General features: G+C 33.8%; 4 protein-coding genes across 4 annotated transcripts; all 4 read right to left on the bottom strand.

The window, feature by feature from the left end:
* Positions 1 to 1,323: 1,323 nt before the first annotated feature.
* LOC115994700 (ankyrin repeat-containing protein BDA1-like) lies at positions 1,324 to 10,849 on the bottom strand. The gene is made up of 4 exons (XM_031118933.1): positions 10,528 to 10,849; positions 10,248 to 10,429; positions 6,580 to 6,906; positions 1,324 to 1,524 (listed from the first exon to the last, which is right to left on the bottom strand). The coding sequence occupies exons 1-4, from the start codon at positions 10,847 to 10,849 to the stop codon at positions 1,324 to 1,326; spliced, it is 1,032 nt and encodes a 343-aa protein (XP_030974793.1).
* A 10,562-nt stretch (positions 10,850 to 21,411) lies between these two features.
* LOC115994690 (ankyrin repeat-containing protein BDA1-like) lies at positions 21,412 to 22,988 on the bottom strand. The gene is made up of 3 exons (XM_031118925.1): positions 22,542 to 22,988; positions 22,197 to 22,281; positions 21,412 to 21,764 (listed from the first exon to the last, which is right to left on the bottom strand). Exons 1-3 carry the CDS (start codon positions 22,986 to 22,988, stop codon positions 21,412 to 21,414), a joined length of 885 nt encoding a protein of 294 aa, XP_030974785.1.
* Positions 22,989 to 24,365: 1,377 nt separating this feature from the next.
* Positions 24,366 to 25,449, bottom strand: LOC115976137. Its single transcript, XM_031097299.1, has one exon. It carries the CDS (start codon positions 25,418 to 25,420, stop codon positions 24,680 to 24,682), a length of 741 nt encoding a protein of 246 aa, XP_030953159.1. The 5' UTR covers positions 25,421 to 25,449; the 3' UTR covers positions 24,366 to 24,679.
* A 533-nt stretch (positions 25,450 to 25,982) lies between these two features.
* Positions 25,983 to 26,787, bottom strand: LOC115976216 (ankyrin repeat-containing protein BDA1-like). Its single transcript, XM_031097414.1, has one exon. It carries the CDS (start codon positions 26,661 to 26,663, stop codon positions 26,010 to 26,012), a length of 654 nt encoding a protein of 217 aa, XP_030953274.1. The 5' UTR covers positions 26,664 to 26,787; the 3' UTR covers positions 25,983 to 26,009.
* Between the last annotated feature and the right edge of the window lie 43 nt (positions 26,788 to 26,830).

Genomic DNA, 26,830 nt, shown 5'->3' with positions numbered 1-26,830 from the left:
ACTCCGCCACCTCTTTGGCATTCTGTCACAAAAAGGGGAAGTACATTTGTAGAGGTTTTTTGTAGTTAGGGGGAGATTTTTGTTATTTGTGAAGCTTGTGGAACTATTAGATTGTATCTAGGTGCTTCATTATGTATTTACATTTTTGGCTCATGATGTAGTTTTGTTTTTTTTCATTGGGTTGTCCATGATAGGGGGAGATACATTGATTTGTACATGTTTCTTGTTTCACATTACTTATTGATTTATATTTATGAGGTTATTCATGATATATGTTTTTATTTTGTGTTATGTGAAATCAAGAAGTTATTTTTGTTTTGCTTGTATTTTCCACACATACGTTTATGCGTTTGTTGAGTGTTTCAGGAAATATATAGGTTGATTCAGTCGTGCTACAGTCTACACTTGCAATTGATAGATGGTAGTTAGGTTGAATTTGTTGTGTTGGGAAATAGTTTTGTAATGGGCTATTTTTATGTAACTTTGAGCATTTTGTTTAGGTGTTTTGTCATAGATTGCCAAAGGGGGAGTTTGTTGGGTTCTAAGACTTCAGGTTTAAATGTATTAGAACTTCATTTTGTAATGTTGGCAAACCATAATCAAAACGTTTTACTCTTGTTTAGACTTGCTCAAAGTATATGTTTTTTATGTAAAGTTGGAATCGAGTTATTGCAGGATTTGCTGTGTAAATTTACCTGGCTCGATCGATCGAAAGTCGTGCAGATTTTTTTTTTTTTTTTTTTTTTTTTTCTTGCAGAATTTCTAACTTAGCCCAAGCCCATTTGACGTGTAAGGTTTTATGTTTTTTCTTAAGTATAAAAGGGAAAACCCTAGCCACGTTTTAACGTTGCTCTTTATGCTCTGTGTGTGAATCTTCTGTGAGATCTAGAGGTGGTTGCTTTCAAACATACTTAGGGTTTCCAAGATTCAAGATTACGTCAAGAACTTGGTGATCAATTCAATTTCAGATTCAAGAGCTTAAAGATACACAAGTGGGAGTGCTTGTACTTGCTGAGAATCCAAGAAAGAAGTAATCCATGGACTTGGAGCTATCATGGGGTCGTGGTAGCAAGTTTCCTACTCAAGGTTGCAATAGGATGTTAGTGGTCTAAGCCACTATTGTGTAAACTTCAATTTTTTCATAGTGGATTCAGTTTTACCTTGAGAATAGTTAGGTTAAATCCTCTCCAGGTTTTAGCATAACATCAACAATGTCTTCCTGCTCTAACTTTGGCCTGGCTGGATCAAGATGTTCATCAAGCAACCTTTCGAATAATGAATCAAATATATGATAACATTTTTCAATCTGCCGTGGAAGTCCCATTATTGCATCCACAATCCCCCGAGCCATGGAAGAATGTCCACAGTCGAAATCATGCGTAATATTTGCATGGCTTCTTCATTGAACTCTTTAAGCTTACCTCCCTCCATTTCTTCATAATCTCTACTGAATGCTATGTGATATATAATGGAGTATGTTAAAGTAAGTGCTTTCTCACTGAGAGCAATTGAGTTTGGCGAATTCTGAGCGATATGGAGTCAATCAATTGAGTGACATTGACTTTTCTTGTGCACTCAAAGGATTGCATCTTACTTTTAATGAAAAGCTCCGTCATGAAAAGTTTAGGCATTTGTCTCCATGAATCATTGTATGAAGAAAATGAAATGGTTAAAAAATTGTAAGTGAGCTTTTTTGGGCATGTAATTTAGGCTTCGTGCAACACTCCACATCATGGTTCTTTAACACCTCTTTGGCCATTTGTGGGGATGAGATGACAAGAACTTGGTCTCGACCAAGTTGTAAGAGCATGGCAGGTCCGTATTTTTTAGAGAGATTCCATAGGGAATGGTGATTGCCATTTCCAATTTGATGGAGGTTGCCAATGATGGGAAGCTTTGCAGGGCTGGGGGAAGGTTGGCTACTTTCTCCACTTTCCTTTGTTTCAAAAGAAATGACAAAGAGAGGATGAGAATGAATACAAGAAAGATGGTTGGAATCCAATGTAATGAGAGAAAGAACAGATTCATGTTTTTTGTTTGGTGATGTAGGAAAAACACTTGTGTGTTAAAAAAATTACGCAAGTATTTGAGGTTGCATGTTGGCTTGATCTTTAGGTAGCTAGATCAAGGGGGGACTATTTAGATGGAGATGGTGTGAGATTTGAGAATATAATAGCTACTATTTCTATGGTTGGACTATTGTTTAAGCTTAGTCTCTGTAGGTTTCGTTTGGGAGTTCATAAGGGAATGGAATGGAATGATCATAAGGGAATGGAAAGGAATGTATTTTAAGTAAGGGAAATGAATGGAAAGTATGGAATGAAATGGAATTAAGTAACCTATTGGATATTTTAAAATGAAGGAATGGAAAGGAATGAAAATGAATGGAATGTAAGTAATCTTGTTTGGGAGCAATATAAAGGGAATTAAATGGAATCATTTTATGATAATATTACTATTAGACCCCTATTTTAAAATAAAAGGTTGAATATATAGGGGTATTTTGGGAGTCTTAGTAAAAAAATCATTAAATCAAATTCAATTCCCCTCATTCCTCACAATTTCGAGGGGAATGAAAATTTGAGATTTTAAGGGAGTAGAGATGAATGAGTGTTCCTTCTTACCCATTCTATTCCCATCCACTTAAACTCCCAAACAAGGAAATATACTTTCCATTCCCTCCATTAAAACTCCCAAACAAGAGAATGGAAGAATATTCTAAAATTATTCTTTTCATTCATTTCCATTCTATTCTATTCCATTCCCTCCTTCCAAACGAGGCCTTCAAGGCTTTTCTTTTTGCATAATTTTTTTTCTTTCTTAGATAATTGTAATGAATAAGAGAGAGAAAAATGCTCTAGAATTAAATAATTTAGTAAGCAATAAATGTGCAATAATACCATACATTTATTAGAATCCAACAATAATTCCTAATGGCCTTTAGGACAATTGTTAATAGACTATTTAAAGAAATTTTTAATACCACTTTTATTAGAAATATAAAAAATTTTCAAAAAAATATATTGTTTTCTTTTCTTTTTCAATAAAATTTTCTAAAAGTATTTAAATCAACGTTCTTAGGGCATCTGTTAACATTTCCCTATATAAAATAGGAAAAAGTTAACAAATGTCCCAAGGACATTAGTTTATGAACTATTTTTAGAAATATTTTGTGGAAAATTGATAAAGCAATTTTTTTATATTTCACATGAGGGTAGTTTCAAAATTTTCTTAAAATGGTTTATTAATAATTACACTAAGGCCACCCTTTAACATGACCCTATAAAATAAAAGATGGGTTAAATGAGATTTAATAATTAAAAATAGTCAATTGTCACATGAGCAAATTTTATTTAAGGGTTTTTTTTTTTTTTTTAATTATCTCACCTTATTTATTTCAACCATTGATTTTTCCCACTTTACTTATTTATTTATGAGAAATGCTAATAAATGCCTTTAGGATATTGGTTAACAATCCAATTAAAGAAAGTTTTTATGAGAAAAGAAAAAATAATTAATATTTTGACAGTTTTTTCTATTTCTCATAAAAGTTGTGTCAAAATTTTCCTAAAATGAATTATTAACCATTGACTTGAAGGCATTCGTTAGCATAACCCTTTATTTATTTATTTATTTATTCATGAAGTCAACATGAGAAATTTTTCCTTGGATCATTATGGTATAATTTTTTTGGATGTGCATTATTGTTAGTTTCTTTAAAAGCTTCTCATCTCTCCTCATGTGTGTTAATAATACTTAGTAATCTAAAAAAAAATGGTATAATTTTTTTTTTAAAAAAAATTCACACTTATTGCTATGGAAACTTATGGCATAACATCACAGTGCTTTCATTCCCTCACTTATGTTGCATATACGTACGTATGTGTGTATATATTTTGATGTTACTGGGATTTATTTGAAATAAGGGGTAGGTAGAGGATTGGTGCCATCATTTGAAATAGTGCTGATGAGGTGCTTGTTGGAATATCTAAGAGAATAAATGTGTTTTAAACTCATAAGCGGATGGGTATGGCTACTGTGCTAGGTGTTGTTAAGTGGCTACTTTGCTAGGTGTTGTTAAGTGAAAACTCAATCCACTACCCATACTTAGTGCGGTGGTCACTCCATAAGTATAAATGCTTATGGGGTATGGGGGGCAAGGAATAGAATTTTGAAAACGGCTAAGAATGTGTTTTTAGGATACATAAAACTTTTTTAATGACATAGTTGTAAATAAATTGAAAATAGTAGACCCTATATATTTGTCTAAACTTTTTTATCTCTTAAATTAAAAAAACTTATCTTTATCATTAAAAGAAATTCTCACACTTCAAATTTGAAAATAAAAACTTATCATTAAATTAAAAAAAAAAGAAAAAAAGATGAACGAACAAAAAGAGACAAAATACATACAGTACTATTTAGACAGCTTAGAGCATCTCCAATGGTTTATGTAAACCCAAAATTCTCTCTATAATAGGGAGTGAAACCCAAAAAAAGCTCTCTAATGGACTTTCTATTCCTAGATTTGTTTTTGGCTCATGAACAAAATCTCATTAAGTCTGATGAGCTACTGTTCATTCTTCAAATGTTTTTTTTCCTATTATAATAATTAGGTGTTGAATAAAAAAATGTTGAAAGATGTGTAGTTGTTAAAAAAAGAATAAATAATGAATAAAGAAATAATACTTAAATGAGATAGAGAATCTATTGGAAGTGTATTTGTAAAAGTGAGTAGCTAAAAGATAAAAGTTACTATTCATTCTCCAAATAATACAAAAATTTGGAGATTCTGCTGGAGATGCTCTCACCACTACAATTCACACTACAATTCAAATTGTGCACTCAATTGAACACGTGGGTGTAGTGGCGGATTGTCAAGTTGTCATGCAGGGGCACACTTAGCAAAGTAAAAAAGAAACAGAATTAGAAGATGGTGGTTAATATATGAGAAAAGTGAGTGATGATGATAGCTATTTCTTGCAAATTGTACTTTATAGAGGACACAATTGTTCAATTTCATTAAAAAATGCTATTAAATTTAAAACTTAGAGGACACAATTGAACGAAAATAAAATTAGAAGACTGAAATGAATTTCAGTTAGATTAAGAAGGTGAAATTTGCATTTTAGTTTTCACCAAAAAAAAAAAAAAAATTGCATTTTATTAGTCTAAATTATTTTATCAATTAATTTTTATTTTTTGGCCAAAATTTGGTAATTTCTCCGTATGACTTCGGAATAGCTAGCTAGTATTTTAAACTAACATGAAATTGATTCAAAAATAAAAAATAAAAAAACATGAAATTGAAGTGTTTTTGTACTAGCCTAAGTACCGGCATGAAAAATATAGTACTGGTTGGTAGAGTATGTAATTGACCCTTTTGATGGGATCAAGCCATGATGAGGGAAAGCAAGAAGGTCCACCTGCTGTAACATACTAATGTGCCCCTATCCCAAACTCAGTTGGTCTGATTAAGGCTACTCAAAACCCACTGTGATAACCAACCAAATCTTGCTTTCTTTTTAGAGTGTACATTTAAGGTGGAGTTCGACGTCACACCCTGTACCTAGAACTAAAATTATTTAATATTTCATCAATGGGTGTTTATGTAATGGGCAATTGTACATTGATTTTTTTTTTTTTTTTTTTTTTTTGAGAATGTACTTTGAATTTGAATGGACTTAATTGGTAGTCCGGAATTATTAGTAGTTTTTGTGAAAATTTGTGGCCTGTGTTTTGACAAATGTCGTCTTAACTTGTAAAATTTACAAAGCAAATAAGTCCTAACTAGAGGAAAATGGGGATTATAAAGATGATAAATTTTGAATGCAAGTGGATTTTGCCATTTAGGTGTGTGACAGAGTGTGAGGAATTTCATTGCAAACTCAAAAAAAAAAAAAAAAAAAAGGAAAAAGGAAAAAAAAAAAAAGGCGATGATAGTCCAAACAGACTGCTTTATTGCAATAATATTATACATACATACGTTACATTCATAGATGACGTTGGGTACTTCCAACCATGCCTATATAAACTAAATTTTATTCTTGAAATTTATTAGTAAACAAAAATACAAATTGACACACATTCTAGATGCAGTAGTTCCGAGCTCGGCTATATATATTTTTTAGTTCCCTTTCCATGTAACTTCAGCCAATTAGCCAATAAAGTAACCCCATAGGTGCCAATGATTAAAGCGCCGCCTGCTATGTAGACATACAATGGTGAAAAACCAATAATTATTGCGACAAACCACCGGTCTGAAGCCTGGGTTATGATCATCAATGAACTAAAATAGCCGAAACAGAGGTATAGAGAGAATACGGCTAAAATCGCACCAACAAATCCGTCTGGTGGAACGAGGATAGCCAGTGATGCGATTGTGGACAAAAATATAATAGAATTAAAATACAAAAATATCGCAAAAACGCGTGTACTTCTCATAGCAGTGGCTGACCCTGCTCTATGTGGTGCTGTGATATTCAATTTGAACAGTTCATCTGGGCTACGGCGGAGTACATCTGTGGTATTGTATTTGAAGTGATCATCTTGCCAAAGCCCCCTAGGAGGGGTGATTACCGCTTGATAGGTCACTGTTACAAGCAGTGCGGCAACCACCAGCAACGCACTGCGCCTTTCGTCTGTCATTCCCTCCAGTTGACGCCCAATAGGTATTTTTACTCTCTCATAAATTTTGGGCAGCATTAGGTAATGTTCATAAGAAGGAGTAACAGTAGGAAGAGATGAAGCTCTTAAAGCTCCAGCACGGTCCAGTATAGCCCTCATCTCGCTGTTTTCTACTTCTTGGGGTTGTTCTTGCAAGATGTCCAACGCTGTTTTACCCACTAAATTCTTATAGTTCATGTACACAAATATCCCACCACAAGCTAATAAGTGAGACACAGCCTGCATGCATAATGTACTGATACATTAATACTGTCACAAATCTCATCATCTATGTAAAATATTACTCAACAGTCTCAACTGCCATCCCTTTTCTTTGAGATCAAGGACATTGACGTATGAACCATAGAATAGATCCTGTTTAAGTAAGGTCATCCGTCTTCCCTTTTCTTATTCCAAATTCATAAGACCTCTCTCCTAAATCATGTTTTATTACTTCTAATTTGCAAAGCCAATAATCCTTAAAAGATAAGATAACTTTTTTATATGTTCCCAGAGACGGAGTTATATATAGACCAAGGGAACTAGCTAGGGAGGTCATGACCCTCTAATTTAAATAAATAAATAAATAAATAAATAAAAATAAAAAATAAATAAATAAAATAAAATAAAATATTATATTTAGATTTAAAATTTTGAAAAAAATAAAATAAAATAATCTTGGCCTCCAAAAAAAAAAAAAAAAGGTCATCTAGCTAATTCTTATGGTAGATGATCCCTGTAAAAAAAATTATGTAACAAATCTAAATAAGTTGCTAGTATCAAAATTGTATCATTTTTTTTAATATTTAAATTTCTTTGCTTGGCCTTTTTTATTTTTTATTTTTTTAAATGACTATGTTTGATACTTTACCATTTGCTATTATGTTGCTGTTTGACTCCATCTAACCAATTCATTTGGAAGTTCTCCTTCTTCTTTTTTCTCTCTTTTTTTTTTTTTTTTAATTATTAAAACTTTGTAACACTAATTAGTTTTTTAGTTAAAATAATTTATAAAATATATTAAGATAATAAATATAATTTTTATTTGATTTTTGAATGACAATATTTGTGTATTCTAACCATAAATGTTGTCAAAACAGGTTTCATAATAAAATGAAAGAAGGTTTTTTTTTTTTTTTCAAGACTCTGATCTTGTACACTAAGAAGGAAATTATTATGCATTTTAGTGTAATAGAAAATTGAGATCTTGGTTTTTTTTTTTCCTTCAATGGTTGGGAGAAAGATAATTCCAACCCTAAATATCTCAGTTGAAAACACAACAAGATGCCAACCAATAATTGAGTTACAAGCAATGGAGTCAATTTCGTACTGAAGGCTGTACCGATTTAGTCAATGGAACGTAATATTTTTGTACCAATCAGTACCGGCATATCATTTTAGAATTACCGTTATTTTATAAAGAGTTTAAATTTAGTAATGATGGAGTGTAAAACTCATGTTAGTAAGGCTGTGTTTGTTTTGGGTGAAAATCACTTCCGAAAATGTTTTTCCGTAAATGCGGGTGTTTGGTTGTGCATGGAAAATAAATTTTTCGGAAATGCTTTTCAGCTGACCGTGTGTTGGGGTGTAAAATGATTTCCGTTTTTATTTTATCTTCAAATATCATTTTCCGGAAAACAGAGAGAGAGCTAAGTGAGAGTGAGATCGTGCCCACGCGTAGAGAGAGAGAGAGAGAGAGAGAGAGAGAGAGAGGAAGAAGAGACCGAACCCAGAAACCGACTCCGACGAACCCAAAAAACCCAAGACCGAGCTCGTTCGTCGAGCAATGCCCAAACCCATTCGTCAAACCCAGAAAACTCATTTGATCGCACCATCTCAGACCCTCATCGCGCCGATTGCACCACCGGTGAGATTGTCGCACCCTAGCACCGATCCACCCAAAACCGATCATTCTCGTCGCACCCCAAAACCGATCGTTCTCGTGCTATTTTTGTTGGGTATTGAGAATTTGGGTTTTGTTTCTTTTGTTTCTTTTGGGTTTTGATGAATTTGTGTTTTGTCCTTGACCCAGCTTCGTCGTCCTCGACCCAGATTCGTCGTCCCCGACCTAGCTTCGTCGTCCCCATTCATCGAACCCAGTTGCCTCTCTCTCTCTCTCTCTCTCTCTCTCTCTCTCTCTCTCTCTCTGTGTCAATTTGACCGGATTTGATGAATTTTTTTTGTTGGGATTTGTTTCTTTTGTGTTTATTTACTGAGAAATGATATTAATATTTGTTTGGAAGCTGAGAAAACGTGAGAAAATGTGAGAAACATGATAAAAAATGGGTTTTCTATAGCATTTTTTGGAATACAACCAAACACCAGAAAATATTTTCCAAAATATTTTTTGGAATGCAACCAAACACTTGAAAATATTTTCCTTTCCCGAAAATAGCATTTCTGGAAAATATTTTACGAGAACCAAACACAACCTAAAAGTCAAAGTGCACACAATTTATTAAAAGTATTTATAAATCATAAAACATCTCATTTAAATATATATATATATATATATATATTAAAAAAATCATTTAAATATCTTTGATCCTTAAGTTTTAGTTAAAATGCTATCTTTCAAAATTCATTATACATTGATATTATTATTGATTATAATACAAAGTTTTTTTTAGATGACACTTGGTAGTAGGTTTTCTTATTTATTATTACTATTATAATAAATTTGTTAGATATTGATGCATTTGGTGTATACACCAAATGTATTGCGTACCACAGTTGAAGTTAAAAATAAAATACATAAATTAAAAATAAATAAAATACTTAATAAAAGGAAGTTAAGTTTGAATTCATCTTCACGTGGATGTTAAACACGCAAAACATTAAAAAAATATAAAATTATTTTATTCAAATAAATTAATAATAAAGAGGTTAAAGTTGGAACTTGAAATTTATTAGTAGTAAAATTTGGGTAAAGCTGTTAAGCACATAAACAAAAAGGACAAAATAAAAGAAATTGAAAAGCCAAACTAAAACAAAACAAAAGCCAAGAAAGAGGTTTTGGGTTATTTAACGAAGAAGTTGAAGAAGTGGGAGGAGAAGGAGATCAACAAAATGGGACTCCAGAAACGTAGCGGTGATTTTCTGGCGGCGACAGCAGCATAGTGAGAGACCGTAAGTTAATATGTTACTGAAAGAGGAGAGAGAGATATTGGATCTAAAAATTTTTCTTTCTTTTTGATCTAAAAATCATGTTCCGGTCCGGTATGATTTTTCCGGCCAAAATATGATATTTCGTCCGGTATAGCCGGAACAACCCAGTATAACCAGTATTTGAACCGAAATGAAACACAAGTGTTTCAGTACTGTTTTAAGCTCCGGTAGGGAATATACCGGTTGTACCGGCCAGTACGGTATGGTACCGACTTCATTGGTTACAAGACTTTTAACAAAAAGTTGAGTTGAAATGTATTAAGAAATTGTTATTTTGTATTTTTTTTATTCATATATTTTTAATACTAAGTAGATGTTTGTTGGTTTTTTCTATTTGAAGTAGGTGTTAGTTTGGAATTAAAAATCATAACTAAGGAAATGAGAGAGCTTGCCAGTGTATGATTTCTAGATACTGCAATGTGCAATACAGTATTGCCTTCCACATCCTTCTGCTCCAGGATTTTCCTCCAATAAGGCCACTTCCTTAGGAGCCATCCCACCAAGAATTTAAAAGCCTCCAAATTGTTGTTTTTGAGGGCAATATGAAGAGCGGTCTCATTTTGTGTTGTCACATCCGTAATAGAATCAGGACAGACTGATAAAAAAATTTCTAATAAAGCAAGGTAATCTTTTATTTTTGCTTCGTAATGCTGAGGGGTCAGACCCTCCCTTCATAATGCAAAGGAGTCATACACTCCCTTCCTTTGACACGAGCAAGGTCCGCATTGTGTTGTAGAAACTGGCGCACCATCTCTGTACGCCCATTTATTAGAGCAAGGTGAATGGGGGTATCCCCATTTGGATTTCGCTTGTTGACAAAAGAGGGCTTTAATATCATCATCTCAATGGAAAATGGGATTTGCCCAGCAGATACCGATATGTGTAAAAGTGTATCAACAAATGGGAGCTCATCAATGTGCTCCAAAAGTTTGACATCGTTCCTGATCAAGTTGTAAAAGTCATTAATATTTCCCTGATGAGCAACCTGATTCAACTCGCCAATTCTCTCAGCCATTGTCGAGAAAGCTAATATATTAAGGTAGGCTTTTCCTTGGTATGAACTTTTTTTTTTAGAACCTTGGTATTAAATAAATAGTGCCGAGTAGAATAAAGCTGATAGTGCACCCTTTTATTATTATTATTATTATTATTATTATTATGATAGCAGCTAGCTGGAGTGAAGAAAATGATGGAGTGAAGATTAATCCGGCTTATCTTGAAATATCAAAACGGCCAATTAGCGATCAAGGATATATATGAACATCTTATTATGGATAGGATCAAAACCCGTGCGTATTCAATAATTTTAACAATGTTATTTTATTTTATTTTTTTATATATAGGTAAGAATTTTTTTTTATGAGACTACTTCATGCCGTCTTGCATAAAATATCCTAAAGAATTACATACAAATATATATATATATATATATATATATAAAGTTATATAAACTGAAAATTTTAACAATGATAATATGGACTTAAACAGAAAGAATAAGGATATGAAAATAAAATACATTGATTGAATCAATGTAATCACCACATATGAAATATTTCCATGGCCATAATTTGGAGTCTTTCAAGTTTCAAACTTAAAGACTTTCACCATTCTTCTCTCTTAAAGAAAAAGGAAAAGAAAAGCATAATCATGTTTATTTTTCGCTGTTTTACGAAAGCCATTGATAGGCATCCAAAACCAATTTAACTAAAATACTCAACAAAATGCCAAAAACCAATTTAACCAAAATTTTCAGAACTCGTACGGATATGCTTATATATAGTTTCCTAGAACATTGGAATAATCTTAGGCAATACCTTATAAATCTATCTTCAACTCTCACTATTTGTACCACTTCTTTTTCTTTTTCATTTCTATTAAAAACACACATACACACACAACAAAACAAAACAAAAGAACATGCACTATGCTTATCTACACAAAACATCAATAAAAGCCCACACAAATATATTATCTAGCAAAATTGAGCCATTTGCATAGTGAAATACGTTAGTGAAGGATTTAATTCTTAATAGAAGAAAAAAAAAAATAAAACTATATGTATGCCTAACATAAGCAAAACTCAAATGTATATGTTAGTAATAGTATAGATAAGCATTGATTCTTTAAAGGCCACGAGAAACATTTCACAGTTTATGCTTCTACAACTAATTGCAAGTATTAAGAACATTACCTAAAACTCTTAAATTAAGTAGTTGGCGGTATGTTATAAATCTGTAAAGCATTTAGAAATCCCATTAAATAAGCAGATCGAGTGCATTTCTAAAATTAATGGTCATGCCAGTTTAAAACATCAAAAATGAAAAGATTAAATCAAGATTTCAAGATTCCATCTGAGCTGTCCATTGAAGTCCAAAAATACTAAAGCCCAAAGTTAGCAGCAAAATCAATTACACACCTGCTAGGAAAATCCACAATGAGATATAGATGCCTAATAATAAGATTGACATACTAATCTTAAATAGATTAAATTTAACAGCGCAAGAGGATTTTTAATCATGTGCCAGAAGGGGTAAAATTAGGTTCAATTGCAATGTTTTTTCATATGCTAGAACTTTTTAAGAACACTTGCTAACTCAATAAGTTTCTTTTTTTTTTAAACAAAAGAACAAATAGCAGTTTCGGAGGGAACCACCAATCTTCTAAGAAGGAACCCCAAAAGTCCAGATGATGCACTCATTAGAAAGATTAATGAAACCATATAGCAAACAGAATTTTCTTTAATTTACTCCTCTATCGAGTCTATCTTACAGTCAACACTAAGAATATCTATCTAGCCCCACCCTCCCTTAAAAGTTACTATGAATTTTGAGTGGAGTTGTGATGTGCCTTTGTATTAGAATCATTTTCTCTCTCCCTTGTGTGTGTGTTTGTTTCTCAAAAAAAAAAAAAAAACTAGGAATATCTATCTAGATTTTTGCTCTCTTTCAATATCCTCCACACGTACCACTCCATGCCTCTAGATTATTATTTCTTATCGTTTGATGATTAATTTGTGGTCCGGTGATGCGAAAATGATTGATATCTAACAAATTAAATGTTGTGTCATGTTCCTCTCAAAAAAGAATATGTGTCATGTGTGGACAATTCATAATTGTGGACACAATCTTGTATTACAATACAATGAACAAATGCTAATTTTATTGGTAGTGACTTTTCAAAGTTTTGTTTGAGGACTTTTAGATATTAGGACATCAACGTTAGAGGCTGTGAACATGTTAGCTTATTATGTTCATTTTTTTTTTCTTTTGAAGAAATCAAATATTATAGACTTGTAGTTGAATTCTCCGTGATCTACCAATCAAATAAAAGTCATTTTAATGATAGGGATTTATTTTACAACTTACAACAACATAACAATTCAAATAATTTCTTGACTTGTTCTATAAAAAAAATTAATTTTTTTTTTAAATTTTTTTGAGGGGAATGTTTTAATTTTTAATTCCATTATTTTTCTATTGAGTTTTCATTTCATTATTATTATTATTATTATTATTTAAAATTTTAACCTATTTCATTATTTCCTTATCTTACAAATCTATCATACCAAACATTAGAAAAAACATATTGATGCTAATAATTCACTACACAAATCAATAAAGTTACAATTTATTACACAAAACAATAAAGTCGCAATTTTTTACTCACCAGTGGGTAGGACCAGTCATACATACAATACAATTTCAATTTTGGTTTCTTCCTACTACTTTCCCATTAGCCCCTCACTAGCAAACAAAATTTAGCATACTCTCTGTCTCTTCTATTTTCGATGAGTGTAGAGAGTTCCTACCTCACTTTCTTTTTTATTTGATATTTATGGTTAGGTCAAAACTTCATATAGAAATCACAACTTAGAGCATTAGAGCATTCCCATCTGGAAATGTCATCCTTTCCTATTTTACCATCCCAAAAAGTTACTTTATCAATTATACCATACCATTTTACAATACTTCCAACATCCCAACTTTTATTTTACAATACTACACACTAAAATAATATAAATTATACAATAAAATAATAAACAAATTATCTATCACTCCTCTCTCTTCATCTCTGTCCCTACCTCTCTGAGTCTCTGTCCCTCTCTCAATAACCAAACAACCCAATCATCACCACACCACCACCACCATGCCCACCACACCACCATTGCCCACTACCCACCAAAATCTCACCAAGACCAAAAATCCAAGTTAAGGAAAAAAAAAAAAAACACCAGATCACTACCACATCCAACCCATCTAAACCCAAAAGATAAAAATCAATCCATGTCTCACTGCAAAACACACACAAAACCCATCATCGGCAAAAAACCTGACACAAAACCCACCAGAATAAACTAACTGAACTAACCAAATCCAAATCTAATTCAAGTAGGTAAAAAAGACGTATTTACCCCAGAAAACAAGTGGGTATTTATAGGACAGCCGCGATCGACCAAGCAATGTTCAAACTGGCCCAATGTGGTGTTAAAGAAATGCTCTGCCATCCATCCAGTTCCATTAGAAATCATGTATATCGACTTCCCTAGTCTCACCTCCATGTCATCGTCTCCGTCAATTTTTGTAACGAAGTTACCCTCATTCTCTATTGCTTCAACTGGAGGATGCTTCACTTCCAATACTTGGACTTGCTAGTCTGGACGATCCAGCTTTCGCAGGGATCGAATCGTGCGAGCCCTTGACCACCGATTCAACTAAGCATTCCCCTTCAGTTTTCGAGCATATGGTACTGGTTTGGTGTCAGGTTCAAATGGGTTTTCATCGGTGAAACCACTAGACCCACGATACCACCAGATTCACGCTGCCGCCAAACCCACACTGGACCCACGACCTACACCAAAATAGCCCATCATGAGAGAGAGAGATGTGATGAGAGAGAGAGGCCGTTATGGAGAGAGAAAGGAGATGAGAAATAGAGAAGAGAAAATAAAGTGAGAAAGAGAGTCAGATATGTGAATAAAAAAATATTATTTAGTTTTACAATTGTGCTATTGTGCGATTCTACATTTAGAATCGCACTATAGCACAATTGCAAATTTTTTTGCAATAGTTAGATTTTGCAAGATTGGCTGTTGGGGGTTTTAGGGCTTAGATGCTAAATACTACCAACATATGGCATATGTCATTCCCAATGTGAATGCTCTTAGTATCCAATTTCTAAAAAATATCTCATTTTACCATCTCAAAAGCTACTTTATCTATTATACCATAGCATTTTACAACATAGCCAACATCTCAAATTTTATTTTTGCATACAACATATTAAAATAATATAAATTACAAAATAAAATAATATATAAAAAAATCTATCTCACTTCACTCTCTAATTTCTATCTCTCCATTTCTCTCTCTCAACCAACCCAAACCCAGAACAACTACCCACCACCAAACCCAATCAGCACCACCATCAAACCAACCTAAACCCAGAACAACTACCCACCAATCCTAACCCAGAACTATCGCCACTAAACCCAATTAGCATTGCCATCATATCCAATCAACACCCATGGCAAAAACACATACAACACAACAAAAATTTGAACACACAACAAACCCACATACAACAACAATCCCAAAACCCCAAAACAAAAATTTGGAGAAAAACCCCCAACAAAGCACCCCCATCAATCCATGCCGATCTTTGTCGTGATTGAAGTTGCCACTGCCATCGAACCCCAACAAACCACCACTATCAATTCATGCTAATCTTTGTCGTGATCAAAGTTGCCGCTGCTACTAATTTCTTTTCCGTTTTACTTACTAGAGAGATCTCACAATTACCTATATACCCCTCAACTTCGCTTTCAGGTATTTCCCGCTTTTCCACTCTAATCTGATTTTCACTTGGTTCTCCAAAAAAAAAAAAAAAAAAAAAAAACCTAATCCCCATGAAGTGGTGTCTTTAGTTTTATTGAGTTCCAACTCATACACCGCCCCATGCTAATTTGAGACTGAGGAAGGATAGAGAGGCTGAGACAGAGAAAGTGGGAAAAGAGAGAGAGAGAGGGAGGGAGGCTGTGAAGAGTTGAGAAAGACTTGGACGAGAGAGAGAGAGAGAGAGAGAGAGAGTGGAAGATGCTTTTGAGGAGAATGAATAAAAAAAAGTATTTTATGTTTGCAAGTGAGCTATAGTACCATCATAAATTTAGGATGGTACTATAACTCAATTGTAAATTTTTTTACAATTACAATACTAGGTAATGCATCTTTTTAGTAGTTTGATGATAAAATTTAGCATATCAAGAGTTTTACAACTCCGATAGTGATGCTCTTAGATGATCAAATCAACCAACAAAAGTTCAATAATTTTTGCACTAGAGATTGGAATATGATATATATATATATATACACACCAAATCTGGGGTGGTGGATTGATGGTTCTACTTCCAGATATGCTACTACTGTTCTTGCTGTTGTCTACCACTCCTTGCTTCAAGTCTTAGAGTCTCACTTTGTCTCTCTCTCTTCTCTTCTCTCGATTAGCCACTTAGGTTTTATGTTTTTTTTCTTTTTCTGGGGTCTTGCGTATTGCGGTGTTCTCAGTTCTCACTAGTTTTTATTTTTATTTTTTATTTTTTATGAACAAAAAATGGATAGGGGGCGACCTAAATTGGAGTCTTCCACCTAGGCGTGTTCATAGTGACACCCTACCCACTGGGCCTAGGTTTGCTAGAGCAGGGGATTAGGATGATTTCCTTTTTTTTTTTTTTTTTTGGTGCCTTGCGTGTCTTTATTTTGTGTAGTTAGTTGGGCTTAATTTTGCTATTGATAATTTTTGTTGTTGGAATAATTTTTTTGAACTTGTTTATCTTAATTTTAGATCTATAATCTATACTATTATTTAAGGGGCTTCCAAGCCGTCTAAGTCATGGATTCTAAGCCATGTACTCTGGATAAAACTCCTAAATTTTTTTATTTAAAAAAAAAACAGTTTTTTTCAACCTCGTTTCTTCATATCCCATAAAATTAGGCTCCTCTCTCCTTACACTTTCTAATTTTTTTTAAAAAATTATAACAACTTGGATTTATTTTTGATAGAGTTGAACACGTGCAAAAAAGAAAAATGTGAGAGAGAAAAAAAATGAGAGAGATTTTATGATGAATGAAATCTATTAACCTTTATTTAAAAAAATAAAAAATAAAAAATAAATAAAAAATAAAAAATAAAAAAAAGAAGAGAAAGCCTCTGAACGCGCACGTGGAAAAATTGTATAGTTCTTATAGTAGACCACGTCACTTGTCCACAATTCCATTAAAACACTCCTATTTAAAATTGCTGAGTCAGCTTATGATAAAAAAATAGTTAAACTGACTTAGTGGAATGGTGGACAAGTGAGGTGGATCATCATGAGAACCTTATAATTCTTAACGCATGTGAGGCTTTTTTTTTTATTTTTTTATTTTTTTATTTTTTTATGGCTTTTAAAAAGATCAATGATATTGTTAAAAGGACTAAATTTAATTTTATTAAACCAAATTGCTAAAACTAATACACATGTAAATAATAGTATTTTTTTAAAAATATTAGGGGGGGACATTGCCCCACGTCCAACTATAGCTCCGTCCCTAGATAGAGAGTTGTACAGTTGTGGGCAATAGCAATTTGGACTGCTAGCAACAATTTTATTTTGAAAAATGCATGGCGCAAGGACTACTACACTATTTCCAGAACGCAACACAGCAAACTGGAGTATGGACTTGAGAAAACTAATAGAAACAATAGTCTTTCCTACACACAGATTCTAAGTCTATAGGCAAACTGCGATTATTTAAACTAAAAGACTTAAGGGAAAGCAAACACATTCTAGCTGCTTTATGGGCAGCTTGATTACAAACTCTACAAATTAACCCAGCAAAAAGAAACACTAGAAAAAGACTCTTTTAGACTTGTAAAATATATTAGCAACGCGATGTGTTATATCATATTGTATATGCTAGAGTGGATGCAAAATGAGAAGTATAGAATAGGAACACCAAGAATACTAGGGCTACGTGGTTAGGACCTACGTTCACGAATGAATCACTTAAGGGCTACATCTTTATTATGTAAGAGTGTAATATAATAACCTATGTTACAATGAACTATAACATGAGTATATATAGATGACTAAACCCTGGACTACTAGTACAAGAAAGAGTGGGCTTGGGCCTATTACATTGGGCTAATATGTCTAATATATCTCTAACAAGACTTAACACATTACTGATCAAGTTGCTAATAATCTAGTCAGGGGAACAATCTGGTGATGAAATTGGGTCGAAGCAATCCTTTGCATCACCCTAAAAAATGATATGGTCCCAGTTGAGAGATTGTGCTAATTGAACAGCCCATAGAATAGCAGAAGCTTCAGCTTGTAAGGGGGAGCAGGAAATGTGCAGCTTTGTCCACACTTGTAAAACTTCTCCTTTGGTATTGCGAGCTATAACGGCAAGGGCAGAAACATTGTTAGAGATGGCTGCATCTATATTGATTTTTATCCAGCCCCAGGTAGGGGGATCCATGAATGTTGGACAGGTTCGTGCTCAAGTGGGGTGGATTCATTGGTATTCCACAAGGAAGAGAGTTTGGACATTTTGAAATGGATGTGAGAAATAGCAGCTTGGATGTCGATGTGAATTCCTTGATAAAAGGCCTAGTTTTTGAGGAGACAAATTTCTTCAATGGTTAAGGCCATGTTAAGAGAGATTAGCCATTGTTCATCTTTGGGACATGAGCCGTGGGCAATGAAAGTGGGCCAAGATTGGACTTTCATGCATGCAAGTGGGCCAAAATGACGAAGTATGGTATTACATATATCCACCCTCTCTCACAAGGGGGAACCTCACACTTGTGGGATCAACTCCATGTGAGAGAGTGGATACATGCCAAAAGATTAACCTAATGAACAAGTTTATCTCCAAATTAGTTTGAAGAGAAATTTCTCAAACTTCTCATATATCACTTTTTTGTGTGAGAATTTTGAAAATCTAACCGTTGAATGTCTTGTTCTTTATGTTCTTAACATATATATCAAATTTCATTCAAATTAGATGTTATTTTGTATGTGTCTAGTGTCCACTATTTATAACCTCAGTTTACAACTATAAAGGTTAAGCCTTTTTGTAGTTGAACCTTTGTTTGTTTTTTATGTTCTTAACATGCATATCAAATTTCATTCAAATTAGATGTTATTTTGTATGTGTCTAGTATCCACTGTTTATAACCTCAGTCTACAACTACAAAGGTTAGACCCTTTTGTAGTTAAACCTTTTGTTTGTTCTTTATGTTCTTAACATGCATATCAAATTTTATTCAAATTAGATGTTATTTTGTATGTGTCTAGTGTCCACTGTTTATAATCTCAGTTTATAACTACAAATGTTATGCCCTTTTGTAGTTGAACCTTTATAGTTGTACTTTGGTTACGTAATGTATTATAAACCCAGTTTAAAACACTAATGTTACTATTTTGTGTGTATTCTAAAAGTATTACTATTTACTTAAAAAAAAAAAAAAACTTATTTTCTATACACAATTTTAAATCACATAAACTTGAAATTTAACATTTGTTTAATGACATAGCAATTGATATTTGATCTTCTTGAAATTTTATAAGTATAAATGATATAATAAAAACATACAATCTAACAGTTAGATTTTCAAAATTTACACTCAATATAAAGATATATGAAGAGTTTGTAGGGTTCCTTTACAAACTAGTTTGGAAAAACACTTTGTTCTTAGGCCAATATCAAAATGTTTTAGTTCAATGAACAAATCGGAACAAGGTTTAAAACGGTATTCAAAACATTGATTAGAAGTGCTCACTATTTTGTGACTAATGACCTATTTTGTCCTAATATATAATTAGGTGCAAAGACCACTTTGCTCATTATAACACATAGAAGCATTGACATTTGGATTACAAATTTTGAATAGATGACATTGGGTACTTGCCTTAGAAACATAAGCTAATTAAATTTTATAATTAAAAAATCTTGGTGGGAGAAGAAAATAAAACAAAAATTAACAAATATGCACATTTAAGATGCATATAGCTCCAAAGCTTGGCTTATGTGTGTGTATATATATATTTCCCATCAATTCTTCCTGAAAGTTCAATAAGTGTATAAAATACCTTGAACATTTAGACCCCCAATTTACAAATTACCAATTCAAGCTTAATATCAAACAATTAATGTGTGGAAAATGAACGTAAACTTAACACAGAATTGATAAAAAATCTAAACCAAATAAATTCACATCCACAGCATAAATTAAATAGAAAAGATTAAGGGAAGAGAGATGCAAACACAAGGACAATACTCGATGTGTTATCAAAGAGGAAACCGAAGCCCTCGGCGTAAAACCTCTCCGCCGCCCTCCAAGCGTTAAACAATCCATTAAAGAATGTAGTTGGGATACATGAACAGCAGAAAACCCTCCAAGCCTAATCTACCCAATGTACCTAAGCCCTCCAAACTCCTACTCTAACGAGGTTACACCAAACCTATTTCTTCTTTAGCTTGTCGGATTCCGCTACTTGAACATAGCATCTACCAATATGAAATTGGTCCCTTCTTAACTGCTTCCCAAACACCAAATGACCTCCTCACAAATATGGGTATGGTGAGAAAAGGTTTTGGTAATGTACCCCTCAAGGATTTGACAATAGAAAGGAAGAGAGTAGAGGAATTTGAAGAGTCTCTATATGAAGATTGTGGATGAATCAATCTTGTTTTTCTCTAGGGTTTTTCTCTCAAAATTCTCTCTGGAAGCTCTTTCAAAATCGTGGGTATAAGGGTATATATATAGTAAGGTGAGAAGGAATGTGAAAAGTCAGTTTTTCCCAAACAGGGTGTTCTGGCAACTTGACCTCGCAACTGGGTTGAGTCGTGAGTTTAAGCTGCGAGCTAACGGCCTGGCCAGCCTGGGACTTTTATCCTGTAGTGCAACAGCTAGCGCGAATTTTCAGCTTCTAGCATGCTTAGCACGTGTGCAACTATCTGGCGGCTTGCAAGCCGCGAGCCACCCACGAGATCTAGTCATGAGTCCCTGTTTCTTTGCACAATCTTGAGCATTTCTTCATACTCTCTCACACACTATCCTTACATGATTCCATCCTAAATACAGGGCTACTAATTGCTAAATTACAAGCAAATTTGGTACGGAATAAAGCCAACAAGATGGTTGATAAAATTCAACCTTACACTTCCTCCATGAATCAGCAAACGACTTAGCATTGAAATTTGCAGTCTTTTAGAGACAAGCCTTATAAAACCATGCTACACAAGTAGCAGAAGTATTTAGTAGGAAGATACAAAGAAGCAGGCAAATAGAATCATACCAAAAAGTTTCCCAAAATCGAGTCGGGATTATGACAGTCAATGAAACCATATAGCAAATAGATAGTGAAATAAGGGATAGACGTACTATTTGATAAAGAATTGTTGAGTATGAGAGCATAAATGTCAAAGAATTTAATGACAAGAACACCCAAAAAGGAAATTTTCTAAGACCAATTGGTGTCCCTGCTTCGTTTGGAATAGGAGCACTTGAATTGAATTTTCTGATGGCCGGTTATGTGGTATTGGGTTCAGGATGGTACTCATCTTGCCAAAGTCCCCCAAGAGGGCTGAGTACTCCTTGATAGGTGACAGTCAGAAGAAGTGTAGCAACCACCAAAAGCATATTGCACCTGTCGTCTGATATTTCGGTCCATTCACCAATACAATGCATTCTTATTTTCTCAATATATGAGAATAAGGACCATAGGTAACGTGCATAATAAATTACTTTAGGAAGAGATGAAGCTGGTAAAGCTCCAGCATGCCGTAGCATAACCTTGATCTTGCGATTTTCTATTTGATTTTGTTGTCCCAACATATCGCCAGCTGTATTACCCTTTAAATTCTTAGGGCATGTTTGGTAGACTGTAATAGGCTCTGTAATGTAATAATTATTCCTATAGTTTAGTTATTCTTTAGTTTGGTTATGTTTTTATTACAAAGAATAATCATTCCTTATGAATAGCTATTCTTTAAAATGAGGAATAGCTATTCCTCTTTAAGAGGTTGTATTAGCTATTCCTTAGTAAGTGTAATAATTTCAAAACTTAATATATTTCCAAGTAAATAAACTTTCCATATATATCTAACAATTATAAAAATAAAAAATCATAAAAAATAACACATATCTCTCTTAAATTTAAAAATAACAAATTTTAAGGAGATATAATTGTATGAGTAAGAAATTTCCTAATATAAATGTTAAGTTTCATTCTAATGTTATAACTCACAACCAAACTAATGAATAAGTTTAGTTATTACATTACAACATATTTTATTCCCAGTAATAAAGATTACAATTCCTGTCGTAATCTCCATTTAGTGTACCAAACGTACCCTTAGTGTTTTTATCAACACCAGAATATAATAACTTCCTCACAGCCTGCAAAATTTAGTGATACAGCAAAAAATAATCATGATGTATTAATTAGTAGCAATCTGCAAAGCTAGTGAATCATTAAAAGATAATGGATTACTTACCACATATATATATATATATATATATAATGGATTTTTGGCATGTTTTAGACATTAAGCTCTTAATTAATTATGATCATACAGTTAGACACTATTGATTTTCACAACACAAACTTTACAATGTTTCTTTAGTTTGTAAATAATTGAGGAATGGAGAGGGCTTGCCTTGGGTTGATTTTTGGATACTGCAATGTGCAATGCTGTGTTGGCTTCCTCGTCCTTCCACTTCAGGACATTACTCTCCCACATTATGGTATTTTGAGACCAATTCTTTTGGAGCCTTCGCACCAAGTGTAGAAAAGCCTCCAACTTGTCGTATTTCAAGGCAATATGCAGAGCATTCTCATTTTGAATTGTCACATCTTTAATAGATTGGGGACAGACTTTGAGAAATTCGTCCAATAGTTCAAGGTGAATGTCTGTTGTTGCAGCATAATGCAAAGGAGTCATACCCTCCCTTCCTTGGACATGTTCAAGGTCCCCGTCGATCTTTAGAAGCCAAAGCACCATCTGGGTTTGCCCATTTAGTAAATCAAGGTGAATGGGACTGAACCCATCCGGATTTGGCTTCCAGGAAAATGAGGGGATTAATCTCATCAGCTCCATGGCCATTGGGATGTGCCCAGCAGAGGCAGCTATATCTAAAGGAGTATCAACAAAAGGCAGCTGATCGATGTCCTCCAAAAGTTTGACATCCTACCTAATTAGGATGAAAAAGGTATCAATATTCCCATGTTGAGCAGCTTGCTTCATTTTCTCAATTCTCTCATCCATATTTGAGAAAGTTGACATATTAAGGTGTGACTTTCCTTGGTATGAACTTCTAGAAATGTGGCTTGAATAAGTAGGGTCGCATACAACAGAGCCAAGTACAGCTTAATCCTATTTGGTTTGGGAGGTCTCCTCAAAAAGTCACCTAATTAAAATCTTTCACTTTGGGTTAAATTCTTATTCTTTCACGTGTTTGAATGGCTAATTATTTCTTTTTCATTTTGGATTGTGCTCCAAGTCAAGCAAGCCAAATTATAGTATAATTTAGATCCCTCTTGATTGTTTCCTTATGTCATAGCCTTCCTTATTTTCGAGAGATCTGAGGGTTTTTGATTTATTTTGCATTTGGATTTTGAGGGAATATTTTGTATTACTATTGTGATCTACTTATTTATTTTTTACTAGTTTTTGTTAGATCCTTTCTAGTCATGCTTGGTATAAAGTTTTAAGGACTACTATGCAGCGCTTATAAGCGTGACTATGATACCAACTGATGTAATGTGGGTGTGGCTCCGATAACAATTGATACTCCAATTTGCGTCGTGCTGCATGTTCTGTATAGGTCTGGCATTATGAAGGAGTTTTCTTTTTCTATGTCATTTTTCTCATCCTTAAGACCATACTCTTCCTCCTCTACAAATTGTAGATTTTGTTGGCACTTTTTAGGCTGGTTGACAATGACTAAGGTGGCAAGCTGCCTGATAGACTGATACACATCCTCCGTTCATTAAAAGTGTGCCTCATTATCTGACAATGTGTGAATTTTGTTGTGGCCAATGGTTTGGATATGCATGCTAGAGAAGATTCAATAGCTTCATCATTTTTTTTTTTTTTTTTTTTTTTTTTTTTTTTTAATTTCTTTGTAAGGAACAAACAATCCGCATTTCAAAGGTCATTAGATGTTCATCATATCTATATGATGTTGTTGAGTTACTGTAGTTTTTGAAATTATTGTTTTGGTGTCGGCAAGTTTGTTAGAGACCAAAAAAATGGGGGCTTTGTTAAGCTCAATGTGAACCCTCTTACAAACCCTAAAAGCTTAATTTATTATACTTTTTTTTTTTGGATAATTTGATTGTTGGAGGAGGGATATTTGAATTTGGACATCTCCATTGAACATCAGAAAGTGTTAGTTAAAGTATAAAGCTCTTGATAATTTATTTTATTATAAGTTATCAATGTCTATAAACGTATAGTTACGGAAACTCAAGTAATAAGTAGCCTGAACTTCCCAACGGCCACTTAGGTGGATTGGTGCCTCCCTGGGTACGAGGAGGGAGGGGTTCAGGTAGTAGCTGTAGGATTTCTAGCCAAAATAGATAATGCATAGATGATATTGGAGAGAAGAAAACCAAAAAACAAAAATTGACATACATTCCAGATGCGATGCATACAGCTTTATGTTTTCCATCTATTCTCATTGAGTTGAGGTACGTAGCTCTTCTAGCCCAACATTGAGGTATCCCCACTAATTACTTTTCCTCTTCCAGGAACGAATCGGGAGACCCCTTAGCATTGAACCTTACAGTCTTTTATTGACTAGCCTTGTGCCACCATCTTCTCCAATTAGTTAATTCCATTCGTACCACGATATTATAAAGCAGGGCAGAACCAGAAATTAAAAAACCACCTGTCCCAGTTGAAGCCTTGATGACTGTCAATGAAGCCAAATAGCAAAAATATAGGAAGCAAAGGGCTGCTTGGAACATCACATAACAATACCCAGATGGAATGAGCTGAAATATAATCGTGAATGAAAGCATAAATGTCACAGAATTTAACAGCATGAAAAACCCAAAAGAGGTTTTTCTAGAACCTATGACAGCCCCTGCTTCCTGTGAATGAAGAGTAGTATTAATTTTGCCGTTCGGTGCTATGGTGTTGGACTCATTGGTTCCAGGATTGTAGTCATCTTGCCAAAGTCCCCCGGGAGGGCTGAGTATTCCTTGATAAGTCACTATCATAAGCAGTGTAGCAACCACCAAAAGCACATTGCGCCGCTCGTCTGATATTGTATGCTGTTCACGAGTACGGCGTATTCGAAACTTCTCACGACGACCGACTTTGGGCCTTAAGTAATCTGCATAAGAAGTAACTTTAGGAAGAGATGAAGCTTTTAAGGCTTTAGCACGGTGTAGCATAACCTTGATCTTTCTGCCCGCTTGTGTTTGTTCTGATCCTTGCAAGATGTCCCTTGCTGTTTTACCCTCTAAATTCTTAACGTTTACATCAACATCATATGTTGAAGCTAATAAGTGACTCACAGCCTGCATGTGTAAATGTCGTGAAGCCAGTGAATCATTAAAAGGTAATTTTTGGCATGTTTTTAGACATTCGGTTTATTGATCAATTTGTAAAACCACAATTAATTCTCATAATCCACCAATAAGAAAATGAGAAAACTCATCTGAAAATATTATTGGTCAAATTCAAAATTATTTATTTTTTTTTTAACAAATTTGGAGGCCAATTTAAAGACTTTGTGAAAATTTAATTGAAAATAAGAACAAATATTCTAAAAATTATCTTAATTGATACCTTACCACAAACGAATCCTAATTTGATTGTAAAATCATGGGTTTGGTTTACTTGTAATACTTTCTTAAATATACATGTCATTTTGTTTTAAACATACAAAGGCAAATGGTAGTATATTTTAGTTCCCATATTTTATTTAATTAGTGGATGATGTAGAAATTTCTCATTAAAACAAAAGAAGATTCGTTTTTAAAAAGTAGGTAAGCCAAATCCTAAAATCATTAACAATACTTAAAATTAAGGAAGTACAAAAAAGTACAATAAAAGCTCTTAATCGATTATTATGATCATGCAGGCTGGTTTTAAACATTTACAACACAAGCTTTATAGTTTCTTTAGTATGTAAATTGAGTAATGAAGAGAGCTTGCCTTGGGTTGATTTTTGGATACTGCAACATGCAATACAGTGTTGCCTTCATCATCCTTCCAGTTTAAAACTTTCCTCTCCCAAAACATGGCATTTTTAGACCTATTTTGTCGGAGCCATCCCACCAAGAGTTTAAAAGCTTCCAAATTGTTGAATTTTAGAGCAATATGTAGAGCAGTCTCGTTTCGAATTGTCACATCTTCAATAGAATGGGGACAAACTGATAGAAATTCAACTAATAGATCAAGGTGATCATCTATCGCTGCTGCAAAATGCAAAAGGGTGATACCTTCCTTTCCTTTCACACGGACAAGGTCCCCATCGACCTGTAGAAGCCTACGCACCATCTCAATTTTCCCATTTAGAAGAGCAAGGTGAAGAGGGCTAAATCCATCTAGATTTGGCTTGCTGACAAGTGATGGCTTTAATCTCATCATCTCCATGGAAAACGGGATGTTCCCAACTGATGCGGCTATGTGTAAAGGAGTATCAACAAACGGTAGCTCATCAATAGCCTCCAAAAGCTTTGCATCCTCCCGAATTAACATGTAAAAGGCATCAATATTTCCATGTTGAGCAACCTGCTTCAACTTCTCAATTCTCTCATCCATTCTAGACAAGGCTATGATATATCAAGGTAGGGTTTCCCTTAGTATGAAACAAAAGTGGTGGAGGTTGAAAGTTAGTGCAGCTAGCTGGAGTGAAGAAAATGATGGAAGCTGAAAGTTAGAAAGTTAGAGCGTCTATTTTTATAGCTAGAGTGAAGAAGTTAATGGAG

The sequence above is a fragment of the Quercus lobata genome, chromosome 1 (genome assembly GCF_001633185.2).
Source record: "Quercus lobata isolate SW786 chromosome 1, ValleyOak3.0 Primary Assembly, whole genome shotgun sequence".
Classification (NCBI taxonomy): Eukaryota; Viridiplantae; Streptophyta; class Magnoliopsida; order Fagales; family Fagaceae; genus Quercus; species Quercus lobata.
The sequence above is the reverse complement of the archived record's forward strand: the minus strand, read 5'-3'. Positions and strand labels throughout refer to the sequence as shown.